At 37.1% G+C, this 17,673-nt stretch overlaps 1 protein-coding gene across 2 annotated transcripts in view; it reads left to right on the top strand.

Annotated features, from left to right (window-relative positions):
* The first annotated feature begins 6,357 nt into the window (after positions 1-6,357).
* ccdc57 (coiled-coil domain containing 57) overlaps positions 6,358-17,673 on the top strand; it is a 32,900-nt gene continuing 21,584 nt past the window's right edge. For both annotated transcript variants that reach the window (XM_063002965.1, XM_063002964.1), the window contains exons 1-7: positions 6,358-6,421; positions 7,827-8,271; positions 9,854-9,962; positions 12,525-12,626; positions 13,990-14,147; positions 14,268-14,342; positions 15,789-15,989. In XM_063002965.1, coding sequence (XP_062859035.1) covers positions 7,874-8,271; positions 9,854-9,962; positions 12,525-12,626; positions 13,990-14,147; positions 14,268-14,342; positions 15,789-15,989 — 1,043 coding nt within the window. In that variant the 5' untranslated portion in view covers positions 6,358-6,421; positions 7,827-7,873. The remainder of the gene's footprint in view (positions 6,422-7,826; positions 8,272-9,853; positions 9,963-12,524; positions 12,627-13,989; positions 14,148-14,267; positions 14,343-15,788; positions 15,990-17,673) is intronic.

Raw genomic sequence — 17,673 nt, 5'->3', positions numbered from 1 at the left:
CTATTTAAAGAGTGAATGAGCGATGATGATAATTTATGCATGTGTGTTAGGGGCATGACTTTTGCAGGTCAGCAGGGCTGAATTTTGCCTGGTTGTTTGTTAATCACAGGTAAAACAGTTCAAGGTTACAAAGTTACTGGTCAATATTTTATTCTTTTACTAGAAAAATAAAAATCATCATGAAAATCATATATGCATTTTTTATGTATGAAATTGCAATGTATTCATCTGTTTAACCCTTTGATGCATTTACATTTACAGCATTTAGCAGACGCTTTTATCCAAAGCGACTTACACAATGAGCAATTGAGGGTTAAGGGCCTTGCTCAGGGACCCAACAGTGGCAACTTGGTGGTAGCGGGGCTTGAACCGGGAACCTTCTGTTTACTAGTCCAGTACTTTAACCACTGAGCTATCACTGGCCCACAAGCTGATGCACAAGCTAAAATTACCCATATTCATCAATTCAAGAATATTTTCATATGCACATTTGTCAGTTATTCATGTATTTGCTGTCTTAGCTAATAAAAGCTATCTATACTAGAATATGTAAACAGCTAGCAAGCAAATAGTATTGGACATATTCAAGATTCAAGAACCTAATCTTTGGTTGTCTTTCAAAAGATCAGTAAATATGTTTTTGACTACAAACACTTACAAATGTCAGTAGTTTCTGTCAAATTCCATAGTAAATACATAAGGGTCATTTTTGACCCATGTTGTGCATTAGGAGGGTAGTGATACAAAAATGATTGAAATAAGGATTTGTGATGATCAAAAACAAGTTAATTGAAAAATTCATGGAAGCTTGAATGACAAAATTAATTTATTGCAAAGATATAGAAAATAAAAACTCAGTTGGGTCACTTTTGACCCAGGTTGTGCATCAAAGGGTTAATATTTTGTAATTATTGAATATCCATATTGTTTAATGCATACAAAGGTATACTCATTATGCTCCAACGGCAACCACTATAATTTAAAGATATGTGCCGTTTATTTGGCGGCATTATCATCCAACGCCAAGCTAAATATCTCCTAAATGTGAGGATGTTGTAGCTTGTGGTTTTGAATTGTAGTTGTAGCGCACAAAGTCACCGACGCACTTTTCCTGTGCGCATGCGCACTTTTCTACTAGTACAGAGACGTACACCTACCCAGTCACGTAGCCTGTATGACGTGCTCTGCGTCACGAAAATACACCCCACCTAAAAATTAAGCATGGTCAGTGTCAGTGGTGAGACGTGCAGGTAAAGTAGGTGCCGCACAGCCACATTTTTACATTTATTAAAATTCGTTTCACAATAAACACAATGCAATGATATGTATTAGGGAGATAAGGTAAGATGTAAAACAGTTTGTTATAAATAGACAAACATTTTCATAGTTATAGCTCATACAGTTATTATATCACCTTTATATTAAAGAGCCGTCTGTGAGCCAAAAGAGTCGACTCTTAGTAGTGATCTATAGTTCAATGAACATGACTCACTAAAATGAGTACTCTAGTGCTACGTGCACTCTCAGTGTTTCTCATTTTTTCTGACATTTTTTTCTATATGTCTGTCTCAATTCAGTTTATTCAAGGGTCGTTATAACACACCAATCACAAGTTACAATAACATTAAAGCATTAAAATGATGTTATTTCCCGAGACATTGGGACATTTTCTTTAATAAAAAAACAATAAAACAAATATCTGTGATTTATTAATCCTCTTAAAACTTTATTTAACTTATTTAACAAATGCACAAATAAATTCATTTAAAGTTTTTGCTGACCAGCCTGCTTGCAATCTGTATATTTAAACAAATTTAGAATTTGATACCTATAAAAGTTGACAAGGCAGATTCCATTTTTAATCCATTTTCGTTGATTTTTTTTTGTAACAGGTGAGAGTATCGTGAAAAATTATTTAAAAAAAGGCTCAGTCTTTGCAAGCAAACATGGGTTAAACTTCATGAGAAAATTGTTAATCAGTTTAAAAACACAACATTTTTAACACAAAATTGCAAAAAAATTTAGTCTATCGCCATCTCCCATACATGAACGTTTCTTTTCGACTGCTCCTGTGAGGGGTCACAGCGGATCATTCGTCCACATACATTTGATTTGGCAAAGTATTATGCTGGAGGCCCTTCCTGACTCAACCCCCCTATTTATTCAAGCTTGGGGCTGGCACAAAGGGTTCACTGATATGTCTCCCTTCAATTATTAGGTTTATTTAACAACATGCACCCTTTGTATCTGCAAATCTTGCCTGGAATTTGAACCTCAGAACACAGGCACTGCTGTTACCAGCAGTGTAACTCTTATCATTAGACAGCATTGCAAGAGAAACAATCATGCCACTGTGATAAATATAGCCACATAGGCTTATGCTTTGGAAAACTGTCAACATATATTACAGACCATCGCTGCATTAAAAATGCAACCTGAAACTCCACCATGCAAAGAGCAGGCCATACTTCAATGCAGAAACATAGGTTCTCTCTCTTTCACCTGCTTTCACCCTGTTTTTTAATGGTCAGGACCACCACAGGACGACCACAAAGTAAGTATTATTTAGGTGGTGCGTCATTCTCAGCACTGCAGTGACACTGACATGGTGGTGGTGTGTTAGTGTGTGTTGTGCTGGTATGAGTGGATCAGACACAGCAGCGCTACTAGAGTTTTTAAATACCGTGTCCACTCACTGTCCACTCTCTTAGACACTCCTACCTAGTTGGTCCACCTTGTAGATGTAAAGTCAGAGACGATCGCTCATCTATTGCTGCTGTTTGAGTTGGTCATCTTCTAGACCTTCATCAGTGGTCACAGGACGCTGCCCACAGGGCGCTGTTAGCTGGATGTTTTTGGTTGGTGGACTATTCTCAGTCCAGCAGTGACAGTGAGGTGTTTAAAAACTCCATCAGTATTGCTGTGTCTGATCCACTCACTCCAGCACAACACACACTAACACACCACCACCATGTCAGTGTCACTGCAGTGCTGAGAATGACCCACCACCCAAATAACACCTACTCTGTAGTGGTCCTGGGAGAGTCCTGATCATTGAAGAACAGCATGAAAGGGGGCTAACAAAGCATGCAGAGAAACAGATGGACTACATTCAGTAATTGTAGAACTACAAAGTGCTTCTATATGGTAAGTGGAGCTGATAAAATGGACAGTGAGTGTAAAATCAAGGAGGTGGTTTTAATGTTATGGCTGATCGGTGTATAATGGATAGGCAATTTTTGCATGTGCAATGTCATTATCACCTGTTGAGAAAAAAACAATAATGACTCTTGATGATGTAAGTAAGCCTCCAAAACATCTTTATTGCACTTCGGAATATATTTTACAAGCCTTTAAAACTGTTCTACAGGAATGCAACATAATTTTTTTCTTTATGAGAGTTAAACATCATGTTTTAATTATGAGAGTGAAAACCTGTCTGATGTGTTATTCCAAAATCTACTATGGATGTTTATTTGGGTTGAGATCTGGTGATCTCAAGGTCATAGCATTGGATTTACATAATTTATATACGTTCATATGATTGTTTAGTTGGGAATGCTATTTTAGGGAGTGCTTTGTCATTTGGCCAGGGACAATAGAGAAGATTAGCCTCCTGGGACTCTGGTTTGACTAATTGGGTTTAGTAAAAGAAAACAAAAACAAACAAACCAGTAAATCCAGTAAATGTCTTATGAATTATTATTTAATTAGGTGTTAAGTTTTACTACATTTAATAGGCTGCTAATAACATTATTTATGTTATGACAAAAGCTAAAAATATAATTCTTTATGTAAATAATCCATGAGGGATACAATCAGGAAAGTGTTAAACCTCATTTAAAGGCTCTTACATGTCCCTGCAGAGCACCTCTTTGTAAAATGCTTACGTGATAACAGGCAGGTAGAGAGGCAGGTTTTGAGTTTCCTCTTCCGTCACTCGTCTTTGTGAAGCTTGTGGCATTCTACCACAGCTAGGATGTGCCACACCTCCACAGGCCACTTAAAATAGTATGACTAAGCACAAATAAAAATAGATGTGAATCATGAACCGAGATTATTCTGTTTTCTTTCAGGCATTAGCTATACAGGAGTGGATCCAACATTTTATCTGTGACATATCTGTAATTATGACAATCTCTCTGATATTGATTTTTATTTTCCTGTACTGACACCATGATGCTGCATGTAGTGTGAGGTGCTAGACCTGGGTGTAAACCTTTTTTCATGTTCTTTTAGTGTCCATCTGGATTTTGCTTTTGGAACCATAAACATGCAGTAGGTAGATTGCACCCAGCGTTCTCAGGTGGTTCTGGACCTACTGCAAATCAAGATGATTCTATTACTGCACTGTTACTTAAGATGAATGAGTCTCAGTCTCCACCTGTGGCTTAGCACATGGATTCTTGTTTTTGTTTTCATCCCACACCCACTCACTGCCTCTTCTCTTTGATTCGTTCTGGTTTATCATGGACAGCTGTTCCCCATTTACCCTATGATCAGTTGGTACATTTAATACCTTGTTTGTTCTGTTCTCTTTGTCAGGCATTTCCCTTCAATGCCTCATATTTTGTTTTGACCGGCTCATGTTTTATAGTTTTTAAGTTCCTAGGTCCTTGTTTCTGGTACCTGGTCTTCCTTGTCCACAGACATAGGAAGAAAATGCCAGTTATAGTTATTAGAAGTGTTATAAGCTATAAGAATGTGTAACTCCGTAATGATGCTTATGGTCTTGGCACGGACTGTTTAACAAGCTCATGGTCAGGTGTTTACATACACATTTAAACCCTGCCCTTACCAAAATGCAAACGCAGTCACTACATTTAAAATTAGAACCAGATGATGAGTTGTAATATGCATTTACTTTGTAATTTAATTAACACTGGTGTACTTTTCTCTTAAACATGCAAAAAGGATTTGAAAATCAATAGCAAATTAATCATTCATACCTGCCTATCCAATTTGTGTTGGAATATGAAGGGTAAGATTAAATTTAAAAAGCCCTTAAACAGCTCCTCTGTTGTTGCTAAAATGTTATGCTGTGAGGTGGTCCAGCATAGATTTTCAGAGAGATAAGCAATATGAATTTAATCAAAGACCAATGTTAAAGGGTAGTAATATTGTCTGTCTAAATAGGTGGGCTTTTTTATTGCTAACTTAATGACAAGTTCCGCCGGCAGTACCAGCTGCAGTAATATCTGTCTTCAGAGCTGCTTGGGTGTTACTGTCAAGTGTTTTGAACTCCAGCCCAAAACCGAACTTGTGTGGTGATTGTTCTATTTCTAGGGCTGAACATTCATCTTAATTTTTGTTTAATTATATTCCTAATGGTACAACACAAAACACAAGCTCGGGTAAAATGGCCAGTATAAACATGAGTGTGATTTTTTTATATAAATTTTTTTAATATTGATTGAATATTTTACATATATAGCTTTGTAAGAAGGTCCTGGGTTCAATTCCCAGCGCGGGCAGTCCAGGTCCTTTTTGTGCATGTTCTCCCCGTGTCTGTGTGGGTTTTCTCCGGAAGCTCCGGTTTCCTCCTACAGTCCAAAAACATGCAGTCAGGTTAATTGGAGACACTGAATTGCCCTATAGGTGAATGGGTGAATGTGTGTGTGTGTGTATGTGTGTCTGCCCTGCGATGAACTGGCGACCCGTCCAGGGTGTTACTGTGTGCCTTGCGCCCATTGAAAAGCTGGGATAGGCTCCAGCACACCCACCCCTCCCCCAGCGACCATAATTGGATAAGTGGTTAAGTAAGTTAAGAGCTTTGTAATATTACAAAATATAAATACTCTAAATTGGCCAGAATGTATTTCATTTTTCGTTTTTAAGGTTACATAAAATAAGCTAAAAGTATTTATATTGGTAAAAAAAAGGCATTTTAAGCTTTTATGATACAGTCTTGGAGAGATGGTGGTGTTAGAGGGCCTAAGTTTACTAGCCACCGTACGCTGCTGCTAAAATGTTATTAATGGCACTTAATGTGGTTTGCTGGAGTTTTGGAGCATTGGAAATATTTAGTAACTCTTTCCAATCTACTATATTGTTTTCCAGAGTGTGTAACTTCTTTCTGACCACTGTCGAACTCGCCACGACCTTGACCAGTATAAGACTATTAGTTAACAAATTAGTGAAAGGTAGGTTCCATGTTGTCGTTTATTTTACATTTATTTTACTTAACAGACTTAAAAGGGAATGTGTGTGATTTAAATTTAGTCATAATTAGAATTAAAATTATTGCATATTTCAAAAAAACATTTGTAGTTATGATTTATAAAACCGCTATTTTCAAAAACAGCGGACCTGGCAACATGGAAGAAAGCGTTGCAACCCGGAGATTTTACTGTGTTACTCATCCATGTCTGTCCCCATAGGAACCAAACTCTCTCTGTGTTTACATGCAATAAATAAAAGGGTAAATATCATTTTCTTACAGCGGGTTTCAGTTTTATTGTGTTTTCTTTTGTTACACCGTGTAAATGTTGTAAACATTGTAAATGACAGAACTGTGTGACATTAGTTTCATAAGTGTCGAGACGGCAGTGTGTCAAACTGTTAGCTAACGGCAAACTGCTAATCACGCGTGTAAACAAAAACATTTACTGTATAACATGTTAACCGAGTATCTTATTGATTTATTGCACAAACAGCTTATTTACTAAATACTATATGCTGAGTAAATTATATATATTTATTTATATATATATATATATATATATATACAGTATATACAGTATACTGTATATACTCGCTCAACCAAAAAATGGTGACTACGTAGAAATGTGATGTAATTTGTTTTTAAAATTCTTAATAAATAGAGTTAAAAAAAAGTTCAGACACTTATTGAAGAATGTATGTATCATATGTATATGATTAATAGATAGATAGATGGATAGATAGATAGAAATGTTTTATGGCTTATGTGATACTGCATTATTTTGGCACGAACACGTTGTTCTAGGAAGTGTTTTTTGGCAGGCGGACTGCTAATCACGCGTGTAAACAAAAACTTTTACTGTATAACATGTTAACCGAGTATCTTATTGATTTATTGCACAAACAGCTTATTTACTAAATACTATATGCTGAGTAAATTTTATATATATATATATATATATATATATATATATATATATATATATATATATATATATATGTTTCCTGCTTTAACAAGTGTCTGTGTGAATAAATTGTAAACGTGGTCAGCCTACTCATAGCTCTGATAAAGGTGGTGGTCAAGTGGGGGAGTGATAATTATGATGCAGGCACCAGCAGGGGCATCGTAGTGGGGTGAAACGTGGGACTGAGTTACCAGGGCCCCAAGTCGGGGGAGGGCCCTTGAGGAGTCTAAAAGGAGTATGGACTGGGGTGAGGGGGCCCATGGGCACTGCTTGTGCATAGGGCCCAGAATACATTGGGAGAACGTACAGATCTACACATAATCATTGATTGTAGTGAAGGACCGATGCGGTGATAGAGGTGGAGAGCACTGTCTAGTTTACTGGTCCAAAAAATTTCCAACTTGAAACTATAGACCACACTAGACCACCACTAATGACTCTGAACGGGGCATTGGCGTTCTGGAAAAGACCACTCCTATTAGTATAAAAATGGGTTATCCACGATCTCTAAGCCAGACAAGCTCAGTTACTGGACCCTAGCACTGCTGAAATCGGGTTTGTAATGGTTTAAAATGTAGGTCTGTAATGTCGCTTGGGGCATCGGTGGCTTGGTGGGAAAAAAGTAAATTTGTTTTACCTCTGAAAAAACTTATATAAAAGAAAAAAAAGTATATACTATTGACTGTCTATTCCTTGCAGAGTCTTTGTTGTACCATGTCCTGACAATCAGCCTTTAACTACCAGCCATGCAGGACACTGGAGATCTTGAGGCCCAGCTGGCCTGTAAAGAAAGGGAATGGAAGGAGCTTCAGACCCTACGTATTCAGCAACTGGAGTCTGCCCTGGCTGAGGCCACAAGCGAGCTTTCCAACCAGAAAGAACGCTTCCTACGCTTACGGAATGACTTTCAGTATAACCTGCAGGTGCTGGAGGAGCGGGACCGTGAGCTAGAACGCTACGATGCAATGGCTGCACGTATCCAGACTGAAGATAGTGCTCGGCAAGCTGAACTTAGTGAACTGAAGATAAAGCTAGCAAAATTACAGGACGTCCTGGCAGAGGCAAACCGACAGAAAGAGGATCTGCAGGTTCAGTATCATAAGAGGGGAGTGGAGCACCGGCTTCAGTTGGAGAAAGTACAGAGGTAACAAATGTTTTGATGAATATATAACCTGGTCATATCTGAGTCTGCACAGAGTTTGACATGTTTTTGAATGTCTGGGTTCCCTTCAGGTATACAAATTTCCTCCCACATCCCATAAAAATGCCAGTAGGTGAATTGCCTACCCTTAATTATACCTAGTTATGAATGAGTGTTTATGTGATGCCCAAAGATGGATTTTCCTTTCTTGTGCCCAGTTTTTGTGGGATACAGTTTAGATCCACTGAAAACCTGAGCGGGGAAATGCAGCTATTGAAGACGTCTCTAATGAACACATTACTGCCAGGCTGCCAATCCATTAAAAGGCCTTGGCCATCCCCTTCCCAGACGTAGACAATAATGTCTGTAGACATCCAACCCGCCAGTAGCACGCCTGGGGATTCGAACTCTGGATCCCAGTTGTAGTGGGCTAGTGTTTTTAACTTATCACCACCCCAGTGCCCACATCAGAAATATCTAAAAAAAAAAAAAAATCTGTTTTGAAATCTCATCAGTTTAAGTTAGGTTTTGTTAAAAGGTGGCAAATATATATTGGTACAACATTTTTTGGATAGTGTTGCAGCTATGTACTCAAGGTTTATAAGGCATATCATCAAATATCATATACAGTATATTCAATTAAAAACATCAGTAAAGCCCCTCAGTATGGTTTGTTAAATGTCGCTTGGAAATACAGATATATTCACCCTACTAATATAACATAGCTAAAATGTCTCTCAGATCTCAAGAATGGTTGATTGAGATAGATTTGTTTTAAATGCATAATTATTATGCTCAAATCACATGTATAGTTAGGCTTTGATATGAGTTTAATAACCAATCTCAGATATTTTTAGTGATTACAAAATATGTCTAATTATAGAGTAAGTTTAAATTTTTTGCCATTTAAAAGATGCTTTTATTTGAAAAGATGTTTGGGACAATTGTGACCGAATACAATAAAAGCTGTGGTGGAAAAACCTTTAAATGATTACCTCGAGGACTGGATTATAAGTAGAAAAGAGTTTTATTCTTGTATGCAGAGAAAGATCACTCTGACAATGCCTCTCATGGAAACTCAGACAGCTCAATGAAAGGAAGGGAATGGAAACGATCTCTCTTATATACATGGTGCCAGATGTTTCCTAAGTAGGAAATAAGAACTGTTTAAAGACAGCTAGAACTTTGTCTGGAAGTCATAAAATTGGAAGCAACACACCTTTTACGTACGCCACTTACCAGTGATCTGCACCTGTATTCTTGATAAGTAGGAATATAACTACTGCCAATTGCGCACTAAAGCACATATTTTTACTAAATAGCACTGGATTAACATTTTTTCTCTCACAAAGCAATTGAGGAAAAAGGGCCTTACTTAACAATAGCAACCTGGCAGTGGAGTGGTGGGGCTTGATCAGTGACCTTCTGAATATTGGTCCTGTACCTTAACTGTTTTGCTATCACTGCCCAATGATTAATTTCCTTGGTAATATTACAACCATAAAATCTATTAATTTGATAGATTTTAGAACAATGCTCTGTTTTAATTGTGCATACTTAGTTTATGAACACTTTTGTCATGCAGTGTGAAGGAGAATGATATTCAGACACTTAGGGAAGAGAATGAGACATTAAGATGGGATCTCCAGCGACGGATCCAGGAGTCAGATGGGGAGCTGGCACTGCAAAAACAGGTAACTAACACTTTGCCTACACATAGTACATGGGGGAAGGGGTTAATAGGGCTTATCTGCTTTTCTTAAACCACTTTGTGCTCTAGAACTATGAATTGCAGCTTAATGAGCTACTTCTCTACATGCGTTACATGGCTTAAATTTTGCGAACACCCATCATAATCATTGAATTCAGGTGTTTGTATCCTGTATTATGTATCCTTAAACTCTATAATGCAAAGAAACTATAATGCAGAAATGATGCTGAGTTGAGTGGACCTGTGCTCAGCCCAGATGGCCTGAAAGACAGTGGAATCTTGTACTGTGATTTGATAAAAAATTCCAAAGAAGGAAAGGACCATCTTTCCTGGGAAGTCCATAGTTATTGCCTTATTTTGGACCTCCCATACAGGTCACCCTCATAGATACAGTGAATGTGTACTTGACTGGCCTGTCTGGAGTCAAGGTCTGTGTCCTACTGAAAGTGTATCGTGAAGAGAAGAATCAGACAACAGTGACCACAGACTGATGAGCATCTAAAGTATTGTGTCAAGCAAGGATGGGACAGAATTTTTGAATGTGTTGCAGGCATCAAATTCTACATTTCTTTATATATACAAAACAATTAAGTGAAAGCTTTGGAAGTCGGTTTTTTTTAACCTGTTACTAAAGGTTTTTAATCAAATTTGAGCAACAATGTCCTGCCTAATTTAATATTTAATATTGTTTAGTCAGATATTTGCTTGTCAAGCCAAACTAACTAGGTTACTGTAATATATGTACTAAAAACGACCACGTCTCTCTGTAAGCTGAGATGCTGGTGAGGGATTCTTCATTAGGGGGATTTGTTTAGCTAAACGTGATAGGCTGTTTTGTTCATACCAAGAATAGGTCTTGTGTTATTGGTTTCAGTGTAGTTTGCCTTTGACATTTGACTGTTGAGCTGGAAAAGCTAAGGTGTACTCAGCAACTGCTTTTTTAAATAACAGTGCTGTTTGTTGTCCCTATAGTTCAGCCAGGTTCAGAGTCAGCTGAACTGAAAAACGATATTACAGTAAAAATCAGAGGTTTACTTACATTTGTAAGGGACATGCACACTGATTAGCCAATATATTATGACCACCCCCCGAATTTTGTAAAAATGGTGCATGTTACAATCAGGAATACATAAAATGTTAAGCTGATAATAGTTACTTGTAGTACACATGTCGAATGCAGCAGATAGGAGCAGCATAAAAACCATTATGGCATCATTATCAGTGGTGAGTACCCATCAAAAGTGTTTCAAGGAGAGACAAGCTATAAACCTCTAACAGGTTGTTGGGCGACCAAGATTTATTGATGCCAGACAACATAAAGGCTAAGGTGTCTTGTACAGACCAACAGAGGGGCTACAAATTGCAGATAGTTTTGATTACGGTATTATTGGGATGTGTCACAACACACAGTGCATTGGCTCCTTCTGTGTATGTGGCAATGTATTCACAGGCCAGTCAGGAGACTTATGCTTACCCCTGTCCATAATTGAAAACACATACAATGGGCTTTAGTTATTAGAAGTGGACATTGGATCAGTGGTCAGACAAAAACAGTTTTCTCTAAGATTATGTGAATGGCTGGGCACATGTGCATCACTGTCCCACTAGAGCTGGCATCAGGATGGTTTGTAGAATCATCCAGAATCAGAATCAGAATCAGATTTATTGGCCAGGTATGTGGATACACACAAGGAATTTGTTTCCGGCTGATGGTATCTCTCTAGTAATGGTACGATACATTGTACAAGCAACGTATACAATAAACATTAAACACAAAATCACAAAATTATCCAAACTATAAGATTATATACACACAATATACAGATATGTAATTTAGCAGCATCTGAAATATTTACAAAACAGTAAAGTGCACAACATGTAGGATGAGTACTACAGTGTAGTCAATTTGGCAGCAGATGAATATTTTTACGCTTACGTGTTATGTATTATCAGTCATTTATTTATTTAGTTTATCCATCCTGCAATGTTCAACAGTTGAAGGACCTGGTGGTAATGTTCTGGAACCAGATCTCACGGGTCTCCTTCATATGTCTTGTGGAGTCAATTTCTGGTGGGTCAGAGCTGCTTTGACAGCATATATGATAGGTGGTCCCTGTGTTTTGGCTCATCAGTGTATTCCATGTTTTTTATGGGTTTTGAATTTCTGAATCTGTTTTTATTCTGTGACTTTATAATAAAAAATAAGCACAGCCTTTTTTATACAGTTTAGATTATTAATTTGGTGAAATTAACATTCTGTATTGCCATTTAATTTGGTAACATGGCCTCTTTATTCATGGTGATTACGACTGAGTGATAACCTTCACAATAGGATAGTCTAAAAATATCTGTACAGGTTTCAGGATTATATATTGTTACAGGTTGGCTAAAATCCAAGGTGGGGGTGAACAAAACAGCCTAGCCATTGGCAGGTGATTTATTTTTGTTTTACCATTTGTAAGGAATGTTAATAGCAGATATGCTTTCAGCTTGTAACTTTAAGTGAATTTGCTATAAATGTAAACAAGACACTTTGTCATCACAGGAAATGATGGCAGACTTTGACAGTGAGATGCGGAAACGGGAACACGAGTTTAACTTGAAAATGGATGAGATGCATAACGTTGTGCTGTCTGATGAACTCAAGGTAAGAGACAGTGAAACCAACAGGTTAGTAACTCCCTTTCATTAGTAATCTGATGTCAAGGCTGATAAATTCTTCCAATAATAGGTTAAACACCAAAATGTTTTGCTTTTTAATTCTTATCGTTCATTCATTTATTCTTTTTTATGTTTTACACATCTTTATTCTGGTCAGGGAAGCACTGGGTCCCCAATGATGCTGTACTTGGTCATGGTGTACAGTTGTCCCCTGAATGCATTTTTGTAGCTAGGATGAATCAAACAGTTAACATAGAAAGAAAGAGGTCTCTTATATATTAGGTTTTCCTTATGTTGATAATTGGTATGCAGAAGTGATAGAAATAATGTTTCTCAAAATTTGACATATTTCTTAGACGAAAATATGAAAGATTTTTTTTAAACATGTGGCAACCAGTCAGAAATTTGGTACATTCCTCTTGACTGGTCTGACTTTCGACACTATAAAGACAATAATATTATAATAATGCTACAGTTTGAATTAATTAGCATTAATATTACTACTACTGCTACTACTAATAATAATAATAATAATAATAATAATAATGATAATAATAATAGGGACACTTTATAATACTTGGAATATACATATGAAATAAAAAAGCAATTACAGAAAAAAAGAAAGCTAGTTCAGTGTCTCTTTTGCCTCATCATGGAATGCCACTTTTTCCAAAAGTTGAGTTTTCTGTCCAGATAGAGCTACCCTGCTTGTACACTAAAATACTGGTAATTAAAGCTGCGTCACACAATACTTAATTCAAAACTCTAAAGTCTCTAAAGCAAAACGTAAGCACAAAACCTTTCAGCTACAGCAGTGTAAAGCACAGCACTATTAAGTCTGTGTCTTCCTAATAAATCACATTTTATTACCCAGTTTGAAAAAGTACTGTGTAAATGAATGAATAGAAACAAATCATGGTCTCAGATCTGGCGGAAAGCATTATGAGACAAACAAGGACTGGTACTGCAGTAAATGCATTTAAAGAAAAAAATCATGTCAATTCCAATATATAAGGTTAAAGTGCTGGGTAATCACAGGTGTATGACAGTATAGTGTATAATTACATTAATACCACTGAGAACAACATGATTAAGAATAAAACATATATATAAAAAAAAAATTTACTCATACAATAGCATTTCCCAACAATGAAACATTTAAAGCCCATCATGTTACTGTTACTGTTGATTTGTATTTACATTTAATTTCATTTAAGTTTTAAGGAAGAACTATTAATATTGAAGTCTGTCATGAAGAAATTCATTAAGAATCAGAAGGATTATTCACTTGTTATAATAAACAAACAGTAGTTATAGGTAATGGTAATAAGTGATATGTTAATGAACAGGTGCAGCTTCTAAACAAAGAGCTGGACATCCATGCTAAAGCTCGCAGAGAGGCTGCCAAAGCATTGCAGCTGTCTGAGCAACTCTGTCAGCAAGCTCAGAAAGAGATCCAAAACCAGGACTGGGAGCTCAAGAACACAATCGCAGTCAAAGACTCTCGGTACTTAAACCAACCACCATATGTGCATGCTAGACTACTTTTTTTTTTTTTTTTTTTTTTTTTTTTTTTTTTTTTTTTTTTTTTAAAGCCTCACTGAAATGTAGTTTCCTTTTTTTATAGGTTGAAAGAATTGGAGGCAAAACTGAAAGAAATGAAAGCAAAGCATAAAAAAGAAGAAGAAGCCAACAACAAGAAGTAATAATAGTCATCATTTGGACACTTTCTAATACACAGGTTAAAAGTTGAGTAATTAGTAAAATCGCCTGTTAAAGTGCACTTTAAATGATTTTGTTACTTTAATCATTCTAAATCATTATAATGTATTATACATTCATAATGCTTTATAAGGGCACTGCTTTATTTACAATAGTTTACATTACATGTCCCATTATTTTGCAACACCTCCTTTATTCTCATATCAATTCATCTTTACAAACTGCTTCATCCTGGTGAGGGTCACAGTGGTTCTGGTGCCACCTGGATAGACTTAGGTAGTCTGGATAATGTAAGGTAGAAACACACCCATGGCACCAGTCTGTTGCTGGTTGTCACCTACACACTCTTTACAATGATCAGAAGCTAGGATCAAACACAGAATCTCAGTAAATGCCATACAGCATCATGGTTCCTGTTTTGAGAAACCTCTACCATCTTTATATGAAGTAGTAGCGAGTAGCCACCCTCTGCTGGGCACCCCAAAAAGCAAAAAAATATTAATTCATGCAACTATTTACATATCGACATTTAGCAGATTCCTTTTTTCAAAGTGACTTACAGTACTGTGACAGTATACTGTCTAACAATTGAGGTTTAAGCACCAACAGTGACGACCTGGCAGTGGTGGGGCTTGAACCAGCGACCTGTTGATTACTAATCCGGTACCTTAAACACTACACTACAACTGCAATACAGTGCATACATTTGTTTAAAAACAATACAATAAAATAAAATTCAGTAATAATCTACATTCATAATTTTTTTCACTTTGCTGAATCCTAAAAAGACAATAGATGTCATTGTCCAAAATAATTATTAAACTTTACAACAACTACACCATAGCGCAGTGTATTTGTAAATAGTCAGCCATTTTAAAGGCATAATAGTAAAACTGATCAATGTGAAATGCATTCTATATTATATGTATGCATTAAACTGTTATAGATACACATACTGACCACTTATTTAGGAACATACTTGTACATGGTAGCATTGAATGTTTGAGAAACCATTTGAGCCTTAAGTGCTTTAAGTGATGATTAGAGTTAATTTGTCTGATGATAATCAGGTCTGAAAGTGTCTAGTCTAATTGAACACAATTCTGAATGAAATCTGAGTAGATGGTTAAGGAATTAAGGGGGCACTTACTTTTTTGTGGTAATAAATAAAATGATATTATTTCTGTTCATTCATATTGTCTTTGTCCCTTGTTTCATTTTGTTTTCTTTGTCCCATATTTCATTTTGATTTGATACACATAAAATACTAGTTTTATGGCACTGTAAATATATAAACAACAAACACATTAGCACGTAGAAGGTCACAAGCTTTACAATGGTACTAGTTGCACTATAAATAACATGTACTTGGCTGTTGTCAAGTGATGAGTTGTGTGTTGTGGTGTTATGTTGCTGCTCACTACAGGCATGCAGAGTTGGAACGGAGGGCTCGGGAGAGAGAGACTGCTCTGGAGGTCATGAAGGAGGCACATGCCGCTGACATTCACGAGGAGAAGAGGAGAACTTCACAGCTCCAGATGCAGCTAGATAGCCTGATGCTGGAGCTGGAGAAGAATCAGAAAAGCCATGCAGATGATCTGGGGTATCGAGAACAGCAGATACAAGCGTAAGGCTTGGCGTTAATTTTTGTGAAATTGTGGTTAGAACATGAAAAGATAAACTAAGCCACTCTGGCAATTTATCAGAAAGCAACAAAAGACAAAATTATATTCTTAGAAACTCATTTTGTTTAAAAAGTCTATCAAAGGCCTAAAATTTCATTTTTATATGCAAATTTAGGCCTTAAGCTGGGCAGAATGTGGATGTTTTCCACAGATTTATATATACAGTGATGTGGAAACAAAACATATTACCAATAGCAGTAATCAAAAGTTCCAAATTTAGTGTACCCCTCTTATATAATAATAATCCCAGCAACCATACACAATACTACAGCAACCACCAAACATAATTTCATTAACCACCTAAAACATCATGGAAAACACCAAGCAACAGCCGTCCTAGCAGTCCTAGCAATCTTGTATACCAAAGTAACGACACAGCAGTAAACCTAGCAAAGACCATAGCAGTCTTCTGGAATACCACACGCACCAGTTAGCAATACCCTATATTTTTATATCAACCCCTAAAAACATCATTGCAACCAGCCAAAATATTTAAGCAACACTTTTTTAAAAACCATGGAAAACACCCAAGCAAAACTTAAGCAACCACCCAAGATAAAAGCAACCCACTGGAGCAACCCTCCAGCAACACCCTAGCAACCACTTAGCAACCACTTAGCAACACCATATATATCACCCAGAGAACAATAACAAACACCTAGAAACCATAGTAAAACCCTTGCAACCATATTTCTCCCTCACTGCATCCACTAACCTCCTATTTGGCCATCCTCTTCTCCTGTCTGGTGGCTCTGTCTGTTTTTTGTCATCTAATTAAATTTCTGGAACTGCCATACCAAACATTATTTCATTACATAATGTTTGGAAACAACAGAGCTGTTGTTTTTTTAAAACAGTTTTTGGGGACTTGCAGGTCATATCACCCAAGGAGGATGGGTCCCTGCTGAGTCTGGTTCCTCTCAAGGTTCCTTCCTATAATTTTAAGGGGGTTTTTACTTTCCAGTGCCGCCCTTGGCTTGCTTAACAGGTATTTTTGGTCTGCTGGTCCAGGATGCTGTAAAGAGACAATGTCTATTGTAAAAAAGTGCTATACAAAAAAATTTGACTTGACTTGATACCATAGTCATTTCCAATTACCCGATTGCATTCCTCTTCACTGATGCTGATCTTCCCTTCTGATTGAGGAGAGCCGTGACTAACACACGCCCCCTCCGAGACGTGTGCAGTAGCCAACTGCATCTTTTCACCTGCAAGTTTATATGCAGATCAGCTTTGTGTATGGAGAGCAACACCGTGAACAACACATTATTCCTCGACTCTGTGCAGGCGCCATCAACCAGCCAGCAGAGGTTGTAATTGCATCAGTTATGAGGTCCCTATTCAGCTCCCCACCCTGTATGAACAACAGCCAATTGTTGTTCATGTAGCCACCCAGCCCAGCTGGATGGAAGAGCTTCGAACCGACGAGTTCGAAATGTCAGATCTGGTGTGCTAGAGTGTTTTGCCGCTTCGCCACCTGAACGTAATACTTTGTTTTAATTCAAAAAGGCTGATAAAGCATTTCAAGCTGTATGTTGTATATATAATATATAAGATTGTAAATTGGTTGACTCAGACAACGGCTTTTTTTTGCCATCTTCTGAAATTCAATGCCTTAGAAACAAG

This window comes from Trichomycterus rosablanca, chromosome 10, assembly GCF_030014385.1.
Source record: "Trichomycterus rosablanca isolate fTriRos1 chromosome 10, fTriRos1.hap1, whole genome shotgun sequence".
Classification (NCBI taxonomy): Eukaryota; Metazoa; Chordata; class Actinopteri; order Siluriformes; family Trichomycteridae; genus Trichomycterus; species Trichomycterus rosablanca.
Note: the sequence above shows the minus strand (reverse complement) of the source record. Positions and strands in the feature narration are given on the sequence as shown.